Source organism: Neodiprion fabricii, chromosome 1 (genome assembly GCF_021155785.1).
Source record: "Neodiprion fabricii isolate iyNeoFabr1 chromosome 1, iyNeoFabr1.1, whole genome shotgun sequence".
Classification (NCBI taxonomy): Eukaryota; Metazoa; Arthropoda; class Insecta; order Hymenoptera; family Diprionidae; genus Neodiprion; species Neodiprion fabricii.
In genome coordinates this window covers 29,172,365-29,198,363 of record NC_060239.1, presented here as the reverse complement: position 1 = coordinate 29,198,363, position 25,999 = coordinate 29,172,365, and the positions used below count along the sequence as shown (strand labels likewise).

The window sequence follows — 25,999 nt, the reverse complement described above, 5'->3', positions numbered from 1 at the left end:
CAGTAGCACCGGAAAATAATATGACTTGAATGAGAATGTGAGATTTTTGATTATTACTTTTATCAGAACTTATCGACTATTCGTACATTCATTACATTATTTTACAATAGAATTATTATTAACATTATTGTAGTTTTATAAGTTTAATAATGAGAATCCTATTACAATGTTGTACACCAATTGTATATGGTATCATTTTTCTCTCGTGATTTTTTGCAATTTTTCAATGTGTACATCAATTCTCGGCAATGTAATTCCCTGTTAAGTATGTACACATACAATATACATAAATTATGCACAAGTTAGTATGACTGGAAAAATAAAAATGTATATATTTGTTCGTGTGGCTTTATAAATTGATTTCAAATTTTATTGTCAGCCGATAGAATCAGTAGACCAATCAACCGAACAAGTCTCGAAGAGTTTTGATTATCGACTTCACCGCCGCGATTTACCACATGAACCAACATACTATATTATTTATTATCCATCCTATATAATCGATCAGGCTAATTTGATATTTACAACACCAGTAAAATGGCACATTTAATTAACAGATAATAATAGAGTATCAACACTTAACTTTGTACATGATTCGTTAAACATTACCGTTGGGTAACGGTGAAAAACAAAGTAAAATAATATACAAAATAACAATAAAAATATATCATTAAAATAATCTCTATTAAAAGTATATGCTAAAATTCAATGTACCGTTGATTAGTAAGAATAAAAATAAAAATCTATCACTTTAATCGTATATTTGTATCGACTAAATATAAAATTTAACTGTTTGCATAAAAAACATGCGAACGCCATCGCATCATTCACGTCTGTGCGTTGGAAAAAACGGAATACAGGAGAAAGAAAATACAGTAGAAATTTGAAGAGTATACGTCAGAATTTTAAGTAGAATTTCTGTCGCGACGTGCGTACTGCTAAGATTTTTACGTTCATATATGAAGTTTCATTTTCTTTTGGATTTCTTTTTACAAAATTATATCAAAATTTTGACTTCTGCTTATTAATAATAATCGTCAAGCACTGTTTGACACTGGTATGTTGTAGAAATCGGTTATATACACAATCATTGACATTGCTTTGGAGCATTTTTTTGGTCACTTAGACCACCTCTGGGTGTTCATTAATCAAATAACAACGGGCTTACACCAATCGATTGATATTTTGCAAATTAGGATTTCAAGAAAATGATCGAAGGACGCGGTGAGAGGCCCTTTTTTTATCTTAAAATTCACAATTAAAAGATGTTAAGGTGTGCATATAAGGTAACGTAATGAATCTGAATATTTAATTTATATACAATTTTCGTTTAACACAATTCATCTATTTTCACATCAAAATAGCATATCACACCAAATCTACAAACGGACGCGATCCAATTAGGTTCATTTAAATTCCGTTACTCGTAACAGTATTCTCAAAATATACATAGACACATTTGATTTTTATCGTCTCTCCTTTGCATTGTCTAAACAGATTCGACGAAAATAATTATACACTGTTTCCGAAAGTTTTTTTCATCTCACCCGTAGGTACATTCATTAGACGATCTTGTGATGTACCACAAGTTTTGACTATAGATCTGTTAGTCAAATTTTTGCTGTAGAAAACACATACCTATATCATAACTAGGTATAGGACTACTGTCCGTAAGTTGATAAAAAACAGAGAATCTATAGCCACGTCGATGAAAGTACATTTTCAATAAAATAAAGTTAGCCTAAAGTAAACATAGAAAAATTCATGATAGTGTGAAAATTTCATACAGGTATTCTTAGAAATGTTTTGAATCGTGATAACTTACGTCCCTCGAGTCAATACGAATTCCAAGAGATCGTCTTAGTTCTTTTCCAGCTATGAAACAATTTAGTCGACGTTAAAGTATTTACAGTTTATAATTTCAACACAAAATATTTTCATAATGTCGCTAAAGACGTTTCACTGCGAAACTGGCAACACAGTGTTTCCGATCTATTCTTTATTCATACATAGATTCTTAATCTTGAATTAGTTGCCACGCTAGAACAGTCTCTCTTCCTTCAAGCTGATTTATTTATAATTACGTAGGTGTCTCTCAATTTTACAACAAACGTGCGTTTGACCAAGACCAAGGCATTGAAAATTGTTTTTCTGTTTTATATCGTAATACACTAACCGTTCCTAAATGGAAACACCAAATCGATTGTACAATATTTTATGCCACGGTTGACTAATAATTAATATACGTATGGCACTGGCGTTTTGAGAGTTTGACGTCTTTAGGTATTCACGATGCAATGACGATGCTGTTACTGTTCCATCGTCACAATAATTCTTAATGACTAGTTTTGCTTTGCTTTTACACTTAAAGTAGGCTCACAATGTAGGCCTTTTTACTATTCATTCTTCTTCGTCGTTAAAAACTTTGTTTATAGTATTAAATATACAGGTAATTACAGATCTGCCGGAGCAATGTACAGGTGTGCTTCCATGGAAGCGACGATTGACAAATTACGTCGATGGCAACAGCAGTTGGTTAGGTCATCACTGTATCCGTGAGATCATCCTTCAACCATTGTGGAATTGTTCTCGATCCAAGTCGTTTGAAAAGCTTCACCAAAGCCGTGTTGTGCGACAGATAGTACCTCTGCAGGACAAAAAAAAAAAAAAAAAACACAAGCAAAATGTAACCAATTATTTAGAAGTTCTCTCGTCAAAAGAAGTAATTTTCATCAGCAGTCTTTGATCCGGAACATCTATCATCTTTTTATGGTTATCGTTCATTCTTTTATATTAGTTACCACTTTTTACACAGAAATTAGATATACGAATCTTTAATCTACCTCAATTTGAATGGTAATTTTCACATAACGGTTTTTTTTTAAAGGTAGGACAAAGTTCAGATTCTCATAAAAGTTAACGGTTTTTTCTCTTCAAATTATAGCATAGTATTTGGATTAGCAGAATATAGTATGCTGATGTAAAAAAAATGATATATTAGTTCACCAAGAAGCTAGTTTAGGTTTTTCAACATCTCTTTGTTGTTCAGCTTTCTTTAACTGATATCTATGCCACGACTTAATAGTTTTTGAGAAAGGTAGATCGAAAAAAAATTTCTACAACTATCAGCTACTTACCAAAGTGCCAAAATATTTATTACCAGATCGAACAATATATTGGCAAATCGATAAAGTGGTCCGACAATGAGCCGCGTTTGTTATACTCTTCATCTACTAGACATGGAGGGCATTAAAAATAATTGAACAAATTCCCCGACTTTTCCCTGAATTTCCCTGATTAAATTATAATTTTCTCTGACTAAAATCTGAACTAATAGAGTCAATTTGAGTATCTAACGAATAAAGCTTCGAATCAATCGTTATTAAAAAATATGTTCATGATCTATTCAATGGTTATTGAATTGAGCACATGGAGCAAAAATATTTTTAAGATTTTTCTTTACCGTGAGAGAAGCTTTATTCCATCTCTTTCCATACCACCACAACTTAATTGTTTCCTGACCAGTGGTCACCACGATCTACTTTCATATACCTACTTTCTCTAATCTAATACACGCCAATCGTTCTCAGCTTACCTGCAGTAATTTATAAGACCTATCCTCCATAGGTGGATACTGCCGCCCCTTGCTTTTCCCAAGGCATTTGGTATGGTCCTCGTTTGTCACTTGACAGAAAAATCCCTTTTTGGGATCATACCTAAGGTGAGTAGAGTAATTAAAAGCTGGTGTTATTTTTAAAAATCTCTGCAATTCGTGTAACGTCTCGACCGGATTGTGTCTCAGCTGTTCTCCGTCAATGATATGCAGCTGCTGCGGTGGGTAGTATGACAACCATCTCTCCAAATGCTGGGCATATTTTCCAGGATTCAAGCACCTGTGGAAAACGAACCAAATAAGTTGACATTTATATGAACAAAAAAAAAAAAAAATCAATACAATCCGCACATCTAGTCGCTACTACTACTTCAATACTTGAAATCTCTTTATTAATTACCTGTTCCTCAAGTCTCTGAGAGGCTTTGGCGCTGTGTCACTAGCTGTGATCACGCTGTGAAACGTATAATTGTTCGCTACTGGATCGCCGTGGACTCTAGTGTGTTGATACCACGAATATGCCCTCCTCGCAGGTGACAGTAAAATGGTAATCAATTTAGCTCGAGGTAGAAGAGCTTGCGATCTACGTGGTACTAGCTCTCCGTCAAAGTATGTTGCGGATTTTTCGAAAAGGTAACGTGCGCTATCGTTCTTAGCAACGGGAAAGAAGCCCATGTACCTGCGATACAAAGGGCAAAATTAATGTTATGATTTCGATTTTACGGATAACGTAAGCCACTAGTTGAAAAATTGACTGGATTACAATTTCTTTCACACCTAGAATAAGAAGAATGACAAAACAATTTCTTGCTGCATTTCAAGCTCAGTTTCTTTTTTCCATGATTTTACCACAAGATTCAATTCTGAAGTCAATGAACTAGATTTTTTTCTGCACTATCTTACCAATCCAGTCCTCTGTAATAATTCTTTCCATTGAAGAATTGGATCTCTTCGAAGGTATCGGGAGTGGGAAGATTACTGCTGATAGCCGGGTGGATGGATAGAAACGTGTAAAGTGCAGTGGTTCCAGTTTTTTGTGGACCAATAACAAGGAACCTTGGTAGCTGGTCGCAGGTCTTGTTACGAGACCATATTTTCTGGTGTCTTGGATCGTCGCATGGATTCTGAAACAATGATAAACAACCAGTCAAGTAATTGCCATGTTTTACAAGCGCAGAATAAATAACAAGCAATATGTACTCATAAGTGGGCACGAAATTCTTGTAATATTCCAGAATCTAAACTCCGTACTCATTCGTCAACATCAAATATTGTTACTTGTCTAGGGAACTTTACTAGATAGGAAAACAGCGAGTTGCATCCACTTCTAACTGTAAGTTTAATCCAACACAATTGGCGAATTTTCCCAAGTACAATCGTTCGATCGATTTATTAGTATATTCTTCATTCGCGTAGCTTCATACATTACGAATAATACTTACACCCCAGATAGGATCTGCCTCTTCTGGATAAAGCTGGAAATATTTCTCGCCTAACTGTAACGGCGGTGCACTGGATAGTCGCAAATTGGTCCAACACTGAATGAACTTTATCACCGATTCGAAGGTGTATAGTGCCAATCGGTCGTTCCCATAATTCGACATATGCGTCATGAAAATATTGATCTGCAAAACAGAATGCATGTTAAAATGCATGAACAATAATTCCAGTAGAAACATTTTTGAGCGTTTTACACTCTACTTTCGTTATGAAGATTCCAGTTAACTGGTTTTTAGCTGAAATAATTCTGTTTGAAGAAATCAAGTAACAATTTTATGGCACGAAGCATTGAAAGTCTGTTTTTTAATTCCTGTTAAAATATCGCTACAAATTTTTCCATTCCACGATGAAAATGTTTAATGTACAATTTAGCAAAATGTTTATTGTGCGCTGGATTCTAAGAGTTCAAATACTGTCGGAATCATAAGAAAATCTTGCACAAGTAACTATTTAATATGATTACAGGCGTAAAAACTACATTTTCTTTTTCTTTTAGTATATTACAATTTTTCAGATAATTCAAATCATTCTTACGGGAAAATGGAATCATCGTGATAGTGAGAAAGAGATATAGCACGAGTGACCATAATCAAAACGAATAGTAACACGTATTAAAGTTCTTGTTAACGGCAAGGAAACTCATTTTCGGTTATAATGAAAAATTGAAACAGTCAAGGAGTGTACGGTACCCAGAACCACAAATTTCTCTCTGTGTAGCCGAAAAGCCGACAACATTCAAGTACAGGTACAGAGCCAGGTTTGCGATATGCACTTCATACACCCGATACTCAATTCCAATTACTAAACGGCATCGCGAGAAGGTGAACGTGTATGGTTTCTATAATTTAATTAAACGTAAGCGATACTCGGTCGATGATACTCCCCCCTTTTCCTCTCCTCCGCCTGATATTCCTCACCGACGTTGATTGTGAAAATAACATTCAGCCGCACCCTTTCACTGACGTATTAAGGTAATCCGTAGAGTATCGCGTAGATACATGTATATCTTCGTACCTTTAACGCTACGAGAATGGAGAAAATTATACTCACAGGATTGTAGGCGATAGTTTGAAACAATTCCCCTCCTTGTATGGATTCGTCCAGCTTATCTCTTCCCCCGGGATACCGCTCTATGAATATCGTATGAGTGAACAAACCACATATCTGTCTTGGCAGAACCTAGAAACAGCGTAACATAAAAGAAAAATAATAATTATAAGAATAATTTCGACAACAGAACGGTAAATGAAATTGTCTTTTGAACACGTGCGATAAATTTCAAAAATTTAGTCTAATTTCAATACTGAAACATTGACGCCAACGATACTGCAAGATATTTTCAATTTACTGATATAAATGTCGAAACAATTTTCCAAAACAGTTTCAGCACGCGAGAAGACAGAAAAATGGAATAAAGTGAAATGAAATATATTTCGCCTAAATGGGTGTCAAATATGCCAATGATTAAAAAAATTCATACTGTATTTTTATTCCTGTAATATACATATTTATTTTCACTGTTGAAAACACCTGTTACAGCGCCTTTTTACTTTCGTCAATGAATTCGAAGTGGGATAAAATTTTTAATTACGGTTCGAAAATGACAAGTAATGCTGTGAATGAACTTCCTTTACGCGAGAAAAAAAAAATCCACGTAGTAGATTCTCAAGGACGGTTCGTACTAGTTATCATTTTTCAATTAAAAAGTAATCCTTTTATACACAGCTACAAGCAATTTAAATTCGAAATAGAAACATAAATATTGACCGAGTGGGAGAAACGGATTCTAGTCTGTACACTGCTTACTCGCACTGATCACATATTCAGCATCGTAATTTCGCAGAGATACGCAAAACTGATATTGGGCGGTTGTACACGATGATACATGAGCCGACTAATAGCTTGTGAATGTCGATTGAAAACAATTGTCGGCATTTTCTCGTCGTATGCAACGTGTTTTAACCAACATTTATCGAAAATATCCGTAAAAATCGCGTAGATGTACGAATACTTACTGTTGGTTTACCAGTCACAGTAGAAGAATTTATAAATACGCGATAAATGATACGAATATGCCTTTTATTCGTGGCTATCTTAGCTCGTTTCTTTTCATTTTCGATTTCACGACGAATCAGGATCGTCGGTACGCCTTGACTTTTTCAGCCAATAGCGTGTGCAGAGAAATGAATCTTGAGTAAGTTGTTACTTTGTTGGAAACAAAGCAAAAGAAAATGAATAAATACATATAATCGACTCTCGTGATAAGAACAGAAGCGGAACTGTAGGAAAACGGGATCTTCGTAAACAAAACCTTTACTTCTACCTACGCACATCCGTTCATGTAACAGGAGAAAGAATTAAAGCGGGTATTTTTATTCAAACATTGAGTTGATCGTAGTTTTTTAGCCATGAATCCGGTGTCTTTACGACAGAACGTAGAAACAACAACTGTGTAAATGAATGATACCGTGAGAAATGCGAGAATTTCAGGTTTCCAATTAGTAATCTTTGCAGAATCGTATTACCGATTTGTCCATTATTCTCGTTCAACTCCGTGCAAGATTTAAACAAAATTTTCCAAACTCTGACTGACCCGACTTTTCGAGTGTACTGAGAATTTGGCAACTTTTACCGGTATTCCAAGTTCGTAAAATAACGCTGTTGAAATATGAATGAACAAAGATAAAAAAGAAAGGCTCGAAGAAACTTTCTCACCATGATATTCCGGTGAATGAAGCCCCTCCTGAGCCTCGCGGGCTTTAAATGAGGATATTCTTCAGTGCTTGTAACTTTGATGTTCCACACCTTTTTCCAAGCCTCGTAGAGACCCTCGTGAACCGGATAAACTCCCGAGTGATGCGGACTGACACTGTAACCACTCCCAGTTGGGATACCGTGCTCTTTAGCGAACTGTTTGTTCAACGCCATGTCCAGCTGTAGATGCGTTACATTCTCGTAGAGGTGGGGTTGTTGGTGGTTCCACATGTGGGAAAACCACGTAAATCTGAACCAGAGAGCAATGCCAAATTTCAGTCATTCCCAAATTCATTCTCACACACACGTCAGAAGCACATGTTACTACATACCTGAAAATTATTAATCGAAAATTGCCAAGACGATTCAAACCTAATGTGTGAAGTTTATTTTTATTTATGTATTTTTTTTTTTGTTTTTGAGGAGGATGATGGAAATCTGGGACGTGGATCACCGGATCATACATCAAAGCTTATATAAAGAATTGCCATTGTTCTTCTTAAAAATGGTATATAAATCTTCATCCCGTCAAATGTTTTGGATAAAAATGAACAGACTCACAGATATTGAGTACTGGAGATTGTTTTGACAAAGATCAGTGACTGGATGGTAGGCAAAAAAAAACTGAAATTGAGGATTAATTTTCTAAAAATAAATGTTTGGATATGGAGGCCGAATCGTGTGGATTAAAAATAATATTGGCAATTTACTTATCTAGGGTATGAAAAAGGTAAAGAGCAGTGCAAGGAGAGAGATGAAGAAGATTAATTGAATTTCAAATTAGACAATGACGTACCGCACCCGACTTCGTAACGGTATTTTATTTCTATTTTTCTACTCCACCTTCAAAATTATTCACATTTGCTCAAGGAAGTTATAAAAATTAGTTCAACAATTTCAATGTTGACAAATTTTGAAAACTTTAACAAATGAATCGATCAGCGACAATATCTTTTTTCGCACAATTTCAATAGAATAGCCACTGGCTTTTCAAAATACAATATTCATTCATTTCGAAGGAACGTTTGTATAATTGAAGTTTTTATAACGGACTGAATTGGAACCACGGAATAAAGGGCAATGATTTTATATATATATATATGTATATTATATATATATATGTATATTATATACATGTATAGAGCGAGATTTCTCTGCAGCTGCACATGCGGAATAACGTTCGCGCAGTTCAAACATTTCTATTTAATGAAGTCTGACCTAATTAGTAAATGAATTGCCATCCTATATATAATCTACCTTTGAACGAAACGCCATGAAATGCAATATCAGGGAAAGAAATATCCATGCATAATACATTATATAAAATAAATTGCATGGCGGGAATAAAATTGAGTAAATAAAATGAAACGTAGTTATATTTATGAAATGTATTGAATAAATCAGCGTTTAATTATACACGGCATAACGACAATGGTAATAATATTTCCACGAACCTGTCGACGTTTTCGAGAATCATATCGTCGCCGTAATTCTCCTCCGTCGTACCGTGGTGAAAGTATTTCCCTGAAAACCCCAAGTTGAATTTGAACCCCGGCACGAGAGCCTGAATCCTTTGCTGGGTGGCAAGTAAGGCGAGAACGTCGTCCTTCTTCAATCTCGTCCCTTTTTCACCGACAAATATATCGTCAATGTCTACCAATATCATCCGGTTAAGGCTGAGACTCAGCTGACCGTGAGATAGGTACGACAACGAATCGAGAAGTAGCAATTTGTGGAGCCAGAAACGAAGACCTCCCCCGAAAAGCACCCTCTGGATACCGTCGTAGCGTCCATGATCCTGAAACATTTCAGGCGTACGTGCGCGAGTGCTGAACACACACCTCAAACCCAGCAAAAGTTCTCTTCTATTCTCAAAGTCTGTTAAAGTTTCGAATTTGAAAAATTCCGAAAGCGCCTAATTCCGAACTATTTGGTGGCGAAACTTGAAGTAAAGAAATCGAAATTTCTTCGAAACAACGACTCAACTTAAGTAGTTTGCCCAACGAGTGAGTGTAAAAAAATCAGAAGAATCGAAAATCGGAATGACCAGAATTCCGAACGAAAAATATCGAAAATCCGTAAGAAACAAAAGTTCAAAGTGGTGAAATTTCGTCAAGCCAGAAATGAACAGGTCGGAAAATCTTTGAGAATTTGGAACTTTGAGCGTCGGGTCTCGGACCATTCGAAACTATAATACATTTTTCGTAAAAGTTAGATTTATTTACATCAAGTTTCGCCACAAAAAAGCTCCGGAATTTGGCGGTTTCGAAACCTTTAAAATTCGGAATATCAACCCCACCCCTTTCTTTCCAAATTATAATAAAATTAAGCCGTAAAAAATAATAAAATCACGTGTACGCGCGCCTCTGTGTGTGTGTGCGTTAAAATACGTGTGCATCCATAATTTATGTCGTCGAGTTGCGCCCCTGCAAAGGGAGTTTCCGCTTTCAAAGTCATGCACGTCTAGCCGTGACCCTCTTCTTGAGTCTTCGAGTCAAGGAGGGTGCTAGTAATTAAATTCGCGTCCAATCAGCCGTGGGCCAGTTGATCAAATTAATGAGCAATGGAACGAATCGCTCCATTAACGTCCACCTGGACTGCTACCAATTTATTTCCCTATCCTAGACTCCGGGCTTCCTATTCACCGTAACCAAAATTCCACTGCTCGCTGCTCTCTGCCGCCCGATACTCTCGAACCCTCGTCGCATCCTGCTGTATAATGCATTTGCAAAATAAGTGTGCGAGGTCTGTAGGTGAGAGCAAAGCGCATCGGATCTATTGAGAAATACGCTGCTTCGGCATTGCGAATGCCGCAACGATCTCTACGGCACTGCACAGCGGTTGTGTTTTGCGTTTTCTGCATTTGAATCTCGCCTGTTTCCCGATCAGGATTAATCGAAATCTGCAGAATTGGAGTTTGCTTATTTTCCGATCATGCACACTGTTTACGTAATTTCACGCAGAATTCGAAATTGGTTTCTCGATGAATTTATAAAGTTTTGATTTTTTTACACAGTTAAGAACAAGTCCGTGCTAAAAAAAAAATATTGGCAATACTGTTGACGATATTTATGACTCAAAGGACTTTGAAATTTATTAAAATTTCTGATCGAAATACTATATTGTCATTTTCAATCAAGTGCCATTTCTTCCAACACTAAATTTCTGGTTTTTATTCAGGATTGCAGACAGTTTCTATGATTTCCTAGTCGATTTACACCTGTCTGAAAATTTTCTCGCTGTTTCAGAATTATTCGATTTCGGATTTCGGATTTCGGAAATATACCGTTGCACGAACGTATTCGTCGTGTTATATATTTAATCGGTATGGTTTACGACATCCAGCCTCTTACCGAAAGCATTGAATAACTTTCCGAGCTGCGAATCTCGTTTCGAATTTAACGAGGCTGATAGCAGACAACACGTGGAAGTCCACAAACGACGCGGATAAAAGGTCGACTAACATTCCGCTGAAAAATTTTATACATTATTTACAACTCTGTTAAGTTGCGTCAACTGATGTCTATAATTTATTCGGCATGGAAAAAACCATAAATTTAATGATTTTCGCGCTATATTTGTATATCACTGGTACATATCATTATGATACAAACCATCAAACGCAAACGTTATTACAGCATCAAATAACAAGCATTACGATTAATTGGTGGAAGTATTCTGATGAGAGCAAAAAACCAAAAAAAAATTTTAGGTTAAACGAGCATCTACGACACGAGCACTGCTGTAGTTACCGTAAAAAGGCAGTAAAAAAAAAAAAAAAAAAAAAAAACAATAGTTACGTGTTCAAATTGTCACAAAATTAAATCGACCATAGCGGGTATTACGATTTACTTTTGTAAAAACTGTTTCAATATACCTAAGTGGCGCGTTTCGTTGACCTAGATAATACTGTGCCGAAATTCATCGTTAAAAATTAAAACTTGTTCCGACGAATAGGTCGATACGGTTATCAACGTGCGTATATTTACCGTCAAACAGATAAACTCACAACGCGCGATAGTTCGTTAAATTTCCTGACCTTTGACCCTCGTGAATTTCGTCGAAGCGGGTCACCCTTTGAAGTGCGTGCACTTAACGACGCCGTGTCCCCTCTTGCCCATCAGGTCAACATTAGCTTATACACACACGTATGCGCCTAAGCACTCGCAGTTGTATGTGAAACGAGGCCGAGCTTTACGTTATACATTCCGTACCGTAGAATCAAGAGCGATGCTGCCGCACAGCATCCCTGGATTTTGTAAAACAAATTATCTACCCATTCTTTTCCAACCCCTCAATTTTTCTACATATATAATATATATATATATATATATATATATATATATATATATATATATAGTACATCGATTCTGCAGGAATTTTATGAAGCTTGTTAGACGTGCCCAATCCAATTTATTTTTCCGATCGCAGTTATAGAGGATGCTGCTGCACCGCCGCTGCAGCAGCAATTTGGTCGGTGTAAGATATATATATATATATATATACTATATACAATATTATTCCAAGAGTGGATACCGGCGACCGATGGAATGAATGTTGGTGTGCTTGTCTCTGGAGAATTTGATTTTTTTTTTTTTTTTAAATTTTAGAGCTTGATGACGAATGAAAGATATGTTTTTGCAGCGGTGAATAAAGGTAAGCCCATGCACTCCACGTATTTATTTTAACGGTCAGTCTGCGCATATCGGGATTTCGCGATATTGCCACACTGCATTCTTCGTAAAATTCGGATAACCATCTCCGCTTGAATTCCGCTGATTGGAAATAAAATTGCCAATTGGCTAGAGCGCAAATTACGTACACACACCGCGCCGCGTATTGTTAACGGTTAAAACAACAAGGGAAAAACGTTGAAAAACCATGATTATAGATATATAAGCCTGATCGGATTAGCTCGAACTTATAGTACAAAGCTCGAGTTTCGTTGATTTTCGATGTACGACGTTTTTTTCTTTCTATTTTTCATACGCGATACTATGAAAATATTAATTTTCTCTCAGTTAGGGACGTTGGTGAGTCAAAAATCGAACTCGATACGAGATAGTCGTACATTGAGTATTTATCGAATTAGTTTATTTATAAGCAACGAAGATCTTTTTTAAAATACGAAAATAGAAAATAATGGAATTGTACCAAAAAAGCTTGGACGTCGATGATTTTTTTTTTTTTTTCCGTAGTCGATCTAGTACAGCCATTTGTTGATCATAATCGGTATCGGCACAATGTTGTAAAATTATCTATTCATAGAAGATACCAGAATGATCAAAAAAAAAAAAAAAGAAAAAAAAAACAAAGTGCTCTAAAATGAACGATCGTAGACTAAAACTCAACGAATCTATGATCGGATTTGTGAACAATTTCAAAGAGATTTAAAACGAAGCATCGAATTCCAAATACCGACGTCGCTTATGTCACTTATTATCTATTTTCGTATTGTTTCAAAAAGATCTTCGCGATAAAACGAATATCAGGAAGCGCAGATTTTTGGCCAATGAGCCTCGGTACGTTTGAATATAAAGACAAAAGCGTTGGAGTATAACGAAAGAAAGTATTCCTGTACTGCGATAAAAGGAAGAAGAGTGCAAAAAAAGGTGCGTTTGAAATATTACCTGTACAACGGTTTCCAGCGGGGTTTTCTTCGTCGGATAATCCAAGGTGTCTCTGTACGCCCAGGCCAACGGCTCGTACGTGCTGTGATTAGCGTGAAAAATAGTCCAATCACCACCCGGAAGTGGTCCCCACGCAGTCTCACCGGCTCTGGTTAACCGGAGTATAGGTGATGCCGCGTTAAGTTGCGCGTCCTGGAAAGAAAAAGGCCACGATATATAGAACCATCCAGGGGTATCACGGCCTGATTCAAGAATTGAGAGACATCGAATGAGCTGAGCGCGTGTTTCAGACGCCGTTGGGCTTTGAAAATATACGATATGACGAAGCGGTATCCCGCAAGCTCGTAATTACTGTCATCGCGATATTTACGCGACTCTGTCAAAGGCATCGGGTATGATATTAAATACTTATTGCTAGTTTTGCCTACGTGGTATTTACTCGACTTTAACTACAGCCAGGAGGTTAGAGTCTGAGAGACTTGTTGGGAAAAATTATTTTCAACTAACCAGACGGCGAGAGGAGGACTGCGATTGGATTCGAAACAAGTTTGCAGTTACCAGCGTGAACTTGATCGGGGTTTATTAAAACAATCGTTAAAGTATTAATTCTTTATATAAAACGATCGGAGATCTCAACTGGCGTAGTTTCTGTGCTTCTGAAAATAATTTCTTACCGTCATTGTGATTCCAATAATCGTGTTAAAAAAGGTTTTCTAGATACGGTTCTTTAACTGTACTTTTTGAAAAAATTCTTTCATCGTATAGCAGTATAAATACTGCTTTATCATTATTCTTGCATTGAATTAATTATTATTCGATTTTATCATTGAACAGCAAAACTAATTCAATGAAATATCATATTGTCAGGAAAAATTTATTAGATTCGACCAACGGCCGAATGATCAGTGTTTCGGATAATCTCGGGATACGCTCGGGTTCAGAAGGTCAACAAAAAAAACTTTTCATTTTAAGAGTGGATGGCGTCCGGACGATAACGTATTAATTTAGTATAATGGAAAAGCCGACAGAGCAAAGGATGATGCCTGAGCTGCTGCTGCGTATTATAACAGTCGCGGCAAAAGATCACAGACCATTCGCCGAGAGCATCTATAATGGAACTCGACCTCGCTGGTGGTTTTGTTTATTATTATAAGTATATGCTGCAGGAAGTATAAGATATAGGTTCGCCGGAAAAACATTTCATTACGGTCAATGTACAGTCAGTTTTCCGGTTATCATATTCCCTCGCAACTATTGCGATGATTTGATGTTTTGGGAACAAATAATAGTTTTTCAGGCATTATTGATCTGGAAAAAATGTGGTACACTAAACAAACAGATTCAACGTTACTATAAGCACAATAAAGTAGTATTATGAACAACTATAATAATAGTAATAAACAGTGAGTCGTGCCACGTTTACTCGTGATTCTAAATCATTTGACGAGAATTTCTGTAATGACTATAACAAATGAAATTTTTCCTCAATATAGATGGTTTGAAGAGTAGACGAGGATACGGATTTTCTTTCACGCACAAAGCCGTGCCCATTGACAATGGTCGACCTGCAGATTGAAAACGAATTAAGTGACCTCGGGGGATTTAAGGTCTTTGGACTTTCCCGAGTTTCGTGTATTTTTTCAAGACCTTTATTGACAGTCCAGCTATCCGGACTTTCATCCAGGCCGTGGAGAACGAAGTCTGGCAAAATGGCGAATGTGGGGACACGCTCCGAGAAACCGAGGAGAAGTTAAGAAAAATAAGGCGATCCAACTTACAACGATGGTTACACACGTGAGAGTACGAAAGTCGGAAAAAGGCTGTGAGCTTATCTTTCGAGAAGTATAGAAAAGTGGAAGAAAACGAATAAAGGACGGTATGAAGAAGTGATGCGAAATACATGTGCTGACCTTTAACCTGAGGTTGGTGTGTATGAAGAGCGGGAAACCCTTCACCTGAGCACCGACTAAACTCTCTTCGCCTGGCGGAGCAAAACCCACTATGCCAACGGAGTATTCCCTGCAGTATTTGTCGAGTAGTTCTCGATTCCATTTGTCCATCTGCAGATACTTGTTTAAATTTTCAAAGACTAGAACACCGTAGCGGCCCTTGTCGAGGTTGGTCAGCACCGGCAGGGACTTTCCGGCGACCTCAACCTTGTACCTGAAATTACAAAAAGGAATATTTTATAAGCGAAACATCGTCTAATCCACGATGTTTACAGTATAACATGAATTACACCACATACATCCCTTATCGCGACTGTTTGCACGGTTGAAATGTTTCGTCAAAAATACCTTTTGCAGAAGCGTTAATTAGTGTCAAATTTATTCGTCCAAAGTATACAACGAAGCCTATAATCATGCGGTAAAGACCATGTCGCATCTGATAGAAGCTTAACCTGGTACTTGTGAGATTAACTGATTACACGCTCAGATTCCAGTTTCTGTTAGGTCTAACGGTCATGTAGAACCTAGTCTGGTGTCGTTAGCGGCGTTAATTATTACTGCTACTAGTTGCAGGCTTTCCATATATACCAGACCATTAAGCACCATTTGAAACTTAGCGAACGTCGAGTACCGTCACACAACATATTTTACATGCCGTACAGGCGCTGTAAATTTGATAGGGTACCTAAGCAAGCCGAATGGAGTTCAGTTCACACATATATTCTTATTCCAAGCTTTTCCCCGTATAAATTAGAAATTGATGAATGAGAATTGTGTTTTTTTTTTTTTTTTTTTTACAATAAATCCAAGTTACCTTAAGAAGACAAGTGTTGACGGATAATTAGACTTAGATGGCATCGCAAAAACTTGACGATTATTTAATGACGGTATTTAATTGCAAATATTTCGACTATACGATAGGAAAGTTAATGGCAGAAGACGTTTGTATGAAATATGGATCGATGTCTCCTACGGCGTCTCAGTCCCGTCTTGAAACATTTGGTTCACTGACATCGTATTCCCTCGGAATACTTCCAGGAACAGTTTTAACATCATCGACAACCTGATCAGACACCGATCCTAAATCAAATTACGAAATTCACGATGCTATAATCAAAGAAAATGAAAGATATTCAAAATCAAACAATTTTTCATCAACGCTGTTTGGTTCGAACCGCGGATCTCGCTGTTCGAAAGCTGACACCTTGCCACTGTGCTACCGGAGCACTGGTTAGTCGGTAACACAGATCGCTTCATAGTTGGTGATCGATTTACGGAAACCAGCGCTGCGACAGCAGATTTCACGTTATATAATCATTTCTGAAAAGCGATGATTTGTCGTTCACTTGATTCGTCACTTCGCGATGATCGATAAATCAATGAATACATATCGCCTAACGATTACGCCGATGATTTTAAGGTGCTTAAGCGAGTGAAGAAACAAAAATTGCCAATGTGACTGAATCAGAATTTCCACTTGGCTTCTTTCATACAGACGTATTAAAGCCTCATAAAACTGTCCTTGATATACAGAAATTTAATTTTATTCTACTCGGAAGTAAAAATTTTTCCGCTCGCTCGAAGGATTCTTTCCAGCATGAACAGTTCGGCATCTTCAAAGGATATCTTTTTTTTCTTCCTTCGAGTCGTTCGTCGTACCGGCGTAAGAGAGAGATAGAGAGAAAGATAGAAAATTAACATAGAAAGTAAGAGATTTGAAATCCCAGAGGGGCCGGAAGTTAGTTGCTCGAGTTGAGATCTCATCCTCTTTCATTCCCTCTTCCCTCTCCTCGTCATCCACGATTTTGCAGCTGTTGCTGCTCCCTGTGGCTGCGTCCGCGTGTTTCATCCACCTGGCGCAACAGCCTGCACTGCCACTTTATTTATTACTGATAATCCCCCGTCCTGGTTGCACACACGCGGTGTTATGCAAACACGAGAGATTAAAGCTCATCGCAACGCTCCTTAACAGGAACACGTGTAACGCGTGTTAAGGAGGGACCTTGCCGCGTATCTCCATTATCGCGACAGACGCTGAGGGATCCGCAAATTCGCACACGCCTGACTCTGCAGCTTCTGCAGGTGGCAGCGAAGAATGAATCTCTTGGCTAACGCATCTGCCAACCCCCTAATTTGCATAAATTCACACCTTCCTGCGTCATCACGCGCGTCCCCTTCTATCAAGCATTATTATTCAACGACTGTATCTCTTTACCGCGTATGCGCCTACTGTATACGTTCCATGATTAAATTCATTTTTTGACACGTACATCTCCCTACGGTATAAGTCATATACGTACTAGGGTGGTACTAATTGGGGGGGGGATGTTCATTGTGACGCCCCCCAGATCTGTTCCAAATCATTAAAAAAACATCTGCGCAAGGTTTTAAACTTCCACTCTTGAAATTATGAAAATTTCAAAATTTGATCATAATTTTGTAATATATCTATCTCTTTTCACATATGAACTTGATAGTATCACTTTTTTTAGGCTTGCATAAAAGAAAACAATATTTATAAAATTTTGAAATTTTTAGGGTTTGTTCCTATAATTATTAGCAACAACTCGGCCAAATTTCAAATCGATGTCTTAACTTATACGAAAGTTATAAAAACGATTTTGTTATTTAACGGGTTATGAAAACTGTTTTACATTTTAAACTTTCGCAGGTTACAGGCACATGATCCAGTTGACGTAGAGGCCTAAAACTTAATACAGATTGTTTTTAATAATTTCGAACAGATCTGAGGGGCGTCTCGCAATGAAAATCTTTCCGATCCCCAAATAAAGATCACCCTAATACTTACATTGAAAATTGTTTGGATGATGTTACGTATAATAGTAAGTAATGCGATAAAAATGAAAATTCCGAAAATTCATTAAAATGCGAAGTTATAATCGCAACAAGGTTTATCGGCATTGATTCAGCTGTTTCAATCGCGAATCAACTTGACTTTTCCTCGCGATTTCTTTTGCGACGGTTTTTGATTGAACTCTGGGCTCGGATAATTGTGCCAGTAGAAGGTAGGTACACCTAATACCTACAGCTTCGTTACTCCTAACTAGAGGCATAATAAACGACAATTTAAAATCAAAACAAGGTGGAACGGTGATTGAAAATCAGTAGCTTAACACAGCAGCGAATTGATCGTTATAGTTGGCTTGCTCATGTATTCGTTGGGCATGTGTAGGATTAATTATTACGTGATTACAAAATACCGGGAGACGCGTTGCAGTTACACGTTTCTGCACGACATTTATAAATAATAATTCACCCCGATTTTTATGCAGCAAATAAGTTTATCAATTAACAATTTATCTCGAGCAAATTTTAAGCCGCTAATACTTTTTTCCTCGTTGTTTTGTCTCGTTATCGAGAAATTCTGTTGCGTTGATAAAGAAAACGATGAAAAAAAAAAAAAAACAAAAAAAGAACAACAATAACAATAAATATAGCCCACGATACAACTTCAGACTTGGAGGTTTTCTCGTTCCTCCTAAACTTTGTATTTTCCTTTGTTTGTTTTTTCTCCTCCCTGCCCCCCTTGAAAAGTTCACTTCCGGGACTTTCACACACAACTGATGAGAAACAAGTTGCCATAAGACAAGTTTTGGTTTGTTCAAGCGGACAATTTTCCGGAATTTCATTTATTTGTTTGCAGGAAAAACTTCAACTTCAATCAGTTAAGGTATGTACAAGCGGTATATGTGCGAAAAAATATTGTTACCCATTGATCGGTTCGATAATTTCGTTGAAAGGTTGAAAAATATTTTCAGAAGAAAAAGTATAACGATTGTAACGAAGGTGAGGAAAAAATAATTCAGACGGTAAAAAGAAAATTGTTAATGAGGAAACTCAAACACTCTCTTCCCGCGATGCCGCGGGTGGTTTATGCCGTTTTACCGAAGTCGAAATCGTTCTCTTTCTCGTCGTTTCGCTTACAGTAATCACATTCTCATTTCGGCGAAAGAAAAAAAAAATAATAACGAAACGGAAATGAATAAAAGTGAAATGAAAATTCACGACGACCAGGGTAGACTCGATTTCCTTTCACATTTTAATTCGACTTCTTGAAACTTTATTAAAATATGATCGTCATAAATTACTTATATAATTATACACGTCGTTATTATTATAATTGTGACTTCGTTACAACGGCTCGGTCGTTTACTTCTCGTATTTTCACGATTTTTTTCGTGCAAAGTTTTATTCGATTCATCCTCTTAATTAGCCGTCTATTACCAACGCGACTAATTGGTCAACTCTGTGCACTCTCGACTACAACATGCAACACGTGACATTGCGGCGGCGTTAAGTGAACGTCGATAAAGATATGTAATATAAGTACCCATCAAGTAGTATGACTATTAACATAAATCGTGATGGATAAATATGTATCGGGCATTTCAGGTTATATCAGCAATTGCGATATAAAATTGAATTGCAGAAAGTACCGCGTAACGATCAGCGACAAAAAATTCGCTTAGGTAAATGAGGTGATAATTTCAACAACGCACGACAGCGTAGTTCAAAGTAAATGGATAAATTTTGCGTTCACCTTGGCGGACATTTCAACCATCGGACGATCTCTCCCGAGATCTTTCTTCTGCAATCTTTGAGGAAAGAAAAACTTTCAGGTCGCCATCTTTCTCCTTGGGGTTTGTTCCATCGGGCTGAACTTATATTGCAACTTTCCTCAACTGTAGGTATACGTCTACTTCTGTATTATATTTGAACATACATGCACAGATACATGCCGGAATGGTGTGTCGAAACTTATACGTCGAATATAGTTTATTACTGCGCAGACGGTGTTGCTACTAATACTACTACGACTACTCGGTCGAGCTGTATTTCGTAGGTTGTGGATCGAAAGAAGGCGAGAAAGAATAGAAAGAAAGAAAATCCTGGTCACTCCCGCAAGTGCGAATCGTATTGAAGTTAGTAATGTTATCGAAACGATTCATGCTGAGGAAAAACCGATATTTCTCGATTTTAGAATTGTCTGAAATTCAGTAAACCGTAATAAAAAAAAAAACATACTCATATTTCGAAATCTTAGTTCCTTAAAAATCATTGTAAAATTGGGAAAATACTGATTTTTTCCCCAATGTTTCGTTACGATAACGTTATTAATTTCAAACTCACGAGTACAAAGCCTATACCATAAATGCCGTAGCTTTATTCCAAATTGATCACAAACTGTTTCAAGAAAACTGATATTTGACTTTACCATTTAACGTTTGTACTACCAGATTCTACCAACATTTTTTCCAACCGATATATTTTATCGGGTTCAATTGATGTCCGAATATCGATTTTCAAACCGTTGATTAGTTTTCGGTAACGAAAAAGGTAAAGGAAAAGGGTCTTGACAGACAGACGGACAACGAAGTGATCCTGTAAGGGTTCCGTTTCTTCCTTTAGAGATACGAAACCCTAGAATAAACAAATTAACACTAATAATAATTAAAAAATAAATAAACAAATTGTAACGCATCAAACATTTTTTACCCTCCGCAATCTACAGCCAGCGAAACAGATTACCTTATTCCTTGACTTCACGCAAGCATTTGGACGAAAATACCGATACCGAAACTACGAGCTATCGGGCTCGTGAACACCGATTCGTTCGGAGGTTAAACGTGAGTTTAACCCGAAAGAGTGTCGAGGGCCGGGACAAGTACACTGAAAGTCGGAAAAGAAGGAAGGAAGAAATAAAACGGCGGCGTCGTCGTCGAATTTCGTAGCACGTGACGCGGCTCGATAGAAAACAAATACGATTCCTTCCTTCCTTTCTTTCTTCGTCATCTTCTTCTTCTCCTTCGACCGTACATATACTCACGTTATACCTGCTTTGAAATATCGATCATTTCGCTGACAAGTCACATTACACGCGCATTCGCATTTAGTACATTGCATTATAATGGTGGTAGGAAGAAACCCGAAAATAAGAAATATATATATATATATGTACATCGTGCACACGTATACTATACGTATATCACACGCATGCGCAGACTACGAATCTTTCGAAATGGGATCGCGAGTATTAAGGGAAAGAAAGCAAAATCACTAGGGCATGGGGCGGTCGGTTGGTACCTGCCAACCAAATAGCCTTTTGTTAAGCCTAGACCGGGATTGCTTATATCTCGAGATGAAATCTAATTTGAAAGGATCTCTTTGCGTTACGAAGGTATTGTGCGCCCTGGCATGAACACGGCCATTTTCACTCGCGTATTGTCACGATTTCTACCGAGCTACGCCGTTTATTCTTTTGTAAGGTTTACCAACAGCTTCGCTCGGTTTTCATACATTAGCGCGCGTGTGTGTGTGTGTGTGTGTGCGTGTGTTGTACCAGCGCATGAACGTCTATGTAGGCGTTATAACGGCTCGCCATCAGTTCCTCGGAACATTGGAAGACATTTATAATTTAATTGATTACCGAAGAAGTGAGAGACGTTAGTTGAAAGGATAGAGGAATTGAGATGATAAGTGTTGGCAGGGCGCAGACTGGTGGAACCGAAAAAAAAAAAAAAAAACTAAGCATTGAATCAATGTTCAAAGAAATAGAATCTAGACGAAATCGGTTTGCCTGAATTTTGATGTTTTCGCGCATTTCGAAACATTAAAGCTGATTCGAAATGGTGAATATATTGGATCGCAAACGATATTGGACATTAATTTCAGTAGAAATGATGATAAAACAAAAACGACAACATATGGTAGGATTAATATTAACTGAAAATAACTCGACAGCATGTATTCGATAGAGTTGATTATATTACACTTGGAACTAATTCAAAATCAATATTGGCCAATGCGCGAATTCTCGATCAAGAATGAAAATTTGTGTAAATCGGATGAAACGATCGTTGGAAATCAATGAAAACAACTTTTCTTTCGGAGAATTAACCCTAGTCACTGTCACTCTTCTTAGATCTTTCACCACTTTTTACAGCCACATTGCGAGCTTTAATCGAGCAAATATAATCTATGTACTTACCTATAATTCAACGACAGTAAAATAATTCCTTGACATAAAGTTCCTCGGTCAAATATAAATGTCCCTGAATCGATGTGTAAGAAGGTAATGAAGAGACCAGACAGAGTCCATTAAATTACACCACAGACGGGGCTTGTGCAACGGTTGGAAAATACTGGGCTGCGAAAACTAGAGTAATAAAACGCGACCACCAGCCAAACACCAACTCTGCGCTGTATCAAGTACACATATAATGGATGAAAATTGAACGGTCTAGTCGGTGTAGGTGCGGTGATTAAATTTTTAATCACTCCACTAACGACTCGAGTTGAACTACGTCGCGAATCTTCGGCTCGGCGTTACGTAATGTAGGTCTGTAAAATTCGAACGTATTTGTTTAAATAATTGATTTCGTCGCAGCGGTTGGGATTTTCTTTCTTTCTTTCTGTCATTTTACCCTTTTTTCCTACCCAGGCGTGAAAACGTAATAAACATCAATCCGCCGGTTTTAAACAGCCACCACTGCCGAGGAAGTCGCGAGGCTATATTTACAACACCCCGAGTGTGTACGCGGGGGCGTTTTTCTCAGGACTAAAAATAACCGAAATTCGTCGAGGTGCAGGGACAAATTTTCACCCCCTTTTCCGGTGGATCGAGAAAAGGCCCAAGTTTTGAAAAACCAACACCATTCCGATTGCGTTTTGTACCGTTTCAACGTTATGCATATGAAGTTGTGCAATTTTCTGATCATATTCCAACTGTAAGGTACTATACCGTTCTAAAGTAAACACGGTAACTCCTCGTTATCATTGCTGGCTTGACACAAGCCCGAAATATATTTCAATTGAACACTCTATCGTTAAATCGTAACAAATTTTCAGAAAATCGAAAAAAGAATTAATTCAAAGAAAAAATGAAACACTCGCTTATGAAAACCACTTTCAAAAACGTTTGGAAACACGTTTGAACTCTTGGTTATATAAGCGAAATCATACGCCGCTTGGTAAAAGAAAACGATAAGCTGGAACAAATTTGCAATTAACAGGGGGTCAACAATACGTACGGCATCCATTGGGAAGCCTGATTCCTCCGTGTTAAAAGTGGTGTCAAACTGGGGGCAATGAGGAGGAGGAGATAAAAAAAATGGGAAAAGAAGAAGTGAATAAGTAAATAAATAAATAAATAAATAAAGTTTGAATGGGGAAAAAGTGTAACCGACAATACAAAGGGTTGAAGCACAGTCTTAGGCAGTAAGGCTACAATAATACAGCTGCAAGGAATGCTCTCATCGCTCCTCTTCCTCCTCGTCTCCGAGCGAGTTCCAACCGTTAGGAGAAGGACGTAACATGAATTTTTATGAAGTAGGTACTGCGAGCAACAGAAGGAGCCTGAGAGGACCTGAGCGTCTCGAGACCAAGGGGAAAACGCGCGCAAAGAAGACGGAGCTAACAATGCTGAGCGGTATAAGAAGACTGAAAATTATTCATGAATGAATGAATTCTGCACCAACCTATATATTATACACTTTTAGGCTTCATCCCCGAATGTGAATTCATATGCCACCCCCCCAGTTTCTCCCATCTCTCTCTCTCTCGGTCTCTTTCTTCTTATTCGTTTCCTTTCTTTGCTTTGCCTCAATTCTTTCACGCTTCTCAACCCTTCTCTCATCTCCTTCAACCAACACCGGTCGAATCGCAAGGGATCAGCAGACCCGTTTCATTTATAAATGGAATACGGCAGATTTTTCCCTGCTTGGCTTAATCGCGACACGTCGATTCTCTTAGATACTTGAAATATCGTCGATTTCAGGAACCGATATAGTGGATAGCTTTTGTGCATGGTCAGATTTTGAAATTTCATGAGAACGAAGTTAGTGACGTTACATTAACGACGCGTGTTAAGGGAAAAATCATTTTTTTTTTTTTTGCACCTTTAGCAATGTTCGAAATTTAGTAAATCATGACAAACAAAAAATATTCTTATTCTGAAAAGCCAACTCCTTGAAAGTCATTCTAAAACTGAATAATAACAATTTTTCTCCCCGATATTTCCTTATATTAACGTGAAGAATACACGAATATCAGCCACATGAAATTTCATCATTTAACAATAAGTATGCTGAAAATATTTCACTCTTATAAAAATTACGCACTTGGTTTTTTTTCTGTGCTTTCGTATAACTGACCTCATTCCCAAAGTGTGTTTTACAAATCTGTCGGTCCACACACAATGGTTTTCATGATTTTATGAAAACTGACGCGTGAATTGGAATCGCAAGTTATCGAAGAAACAGGATGGGGGGGGGGGCGGTCAGATAGGAAGAAGACATCCTCGGCAGTTACTTGCGTGTTGCATCCTCGAAAGTGCCTGTCTTTCAGAATTTATTTCAACCTCCCACAACTGTCTACCGATCTATAGAACAAGTGTGAACGAACCTCGAAGGTATGCCATGCTGATGATCCGTTTCACTTGTCTCATTGCTATTGCATAAATCAGTTATGAGTTATTTTTATGAAGTGTACCTATACACAATGCACAGTTTCCTTGCATACATAAGAGAAAAAGTGAAATTTATCGACAACGAAAATCGCATATATGTAAGTAGTAGAAAATTACAGGCAACTACATTCTATGATTTAGTGTTTGGTAGAAAAAAGATCCTCCCAAAAGATGAGTACTCTAGATCAAGTCTAAAAGGTCGCTCATTTGTTTTTTTATTTCTCTATCGTTAAATGGGGAATATTTTATCTTTCGTTAACAGTTAAAATACTCGTAAACTGTTTAATATTTTTCAAACTTATGCGTAGATGCCTAAAGCTGATTCTTCAAGCTTTCCAAACCTCTGTAACAAAGCATTGTTATCACCATTAAAATACAAAAATTTTTCTCTTTTTTTTCTTTTTTTTTTTCCTTAAAAATTGGAAGTTTTCAGATGGCTGTAATGTGTGTAAAAATTGCACCAACTGCTGAATTTTCACACCAGTGCTACCTAGGGCATTGATGATAATAAGAATAATTGATATTTTACTCAGTCGGTAAGGGGTGGACTATAGCATCATCTTAATAAACTGAGGATTCGATTATCCGATTTCTACGTCGTATTTGCCGTCCCTTTATCGACGTGCATGAGGTATAGGCGTGCTATATTACGACGGCAGCCTGTCTTATACCTATATTACCTTCGACCTCTGAGCTCCTGCAGCCCATTTCACCATTAAGTAGATTTGGACAGGGAGAATTTATCCAGAGTTGAATGGAACATGGGCCGTATAACCTGCGGCTGATGAGCGAAAGGAGTCGGGGACTCGTGAAAAAGAAAGAGAGAGCGAGTGAGAGGGAGGGAGAGAAAGAGAACAAACCAATGAATGAATGAATGAATCAACGTATGAATGGACGAATGAACGAACGGATGAACGAGGAAATGAGGAGTAGTCGGCCGGATATTGTCTGTCGCTTTGCGCCCGGCTATGAAAGCACCTCCGATGATGGAAAATCGATGATATTCAAAACCGGGGCTATAATTCGCCGACGCGTTTTAATTGCGGCCTCGCGCTATCGCGATAAT

General features: G+C 37.5%; 1 protein-coding gene across 4 annotated transcripts in view; it reads right to left on the bottom strand.

Moving 5' to 3' along the window:
- Positions 1-43: 43 nt before the first annotated feature.
- Positions 44-25,999, bottom strand: part of LOC124188030 (bifunctional heparan sulfate N-deacetylase/N-sulfotransferase) — an 81,836-nt gene continuing 55,880 nt past the window's right edge. For 3 of the 4 annotated variants that reach the window (XM_046580291.1, XM_046580293.1, XM_046580294.1), the window contains 11 exons: positions 15,408-15,660; positions 13,498-13,689; positions 9,322-9,665; positions 7,829-8,117; positions 6,164-6,292; positions 5,056-5,238; positions 4,517-4,737; positions 4,014-4,292; positions 3,596-3,893; positions 1,651-2,647; positions 44-1,571 (listed from right to left, as the gene is read on the bottom strand). In XM_046580291.1, coding sequence (XP_046436247.1) covers positions 2,537-2,647; positions 3,596-3,893; positions 4,014-4,292; positions 4,517-4,737; positions 5,056-5,238; positions 6,164-6,292; positions 7,829-8,117; positions 9,322-9,665; positions 13,498-13,689; positions 15,408-15,660 — 2,299 coding nt within the window. In that variant the 3' untranslated portion in view covers positions 44-1,571; positions 1,651-2,536. The remainder of the gene's footprint in view (positions 1,572-1,650; positions 2,648-3,595; positions 3,894-4,013; positions 4,293-4,516; positions 4,738-5,055; positions 5,239-6,163; positions 6,293-7,828; positions 8,118-9,321; positions 9,666-13,497; positions 13,690-15,407; positions 15,661-25,999) is intronic. The other variant, XM_046580292.1, reaches the window with a different exon arrangement.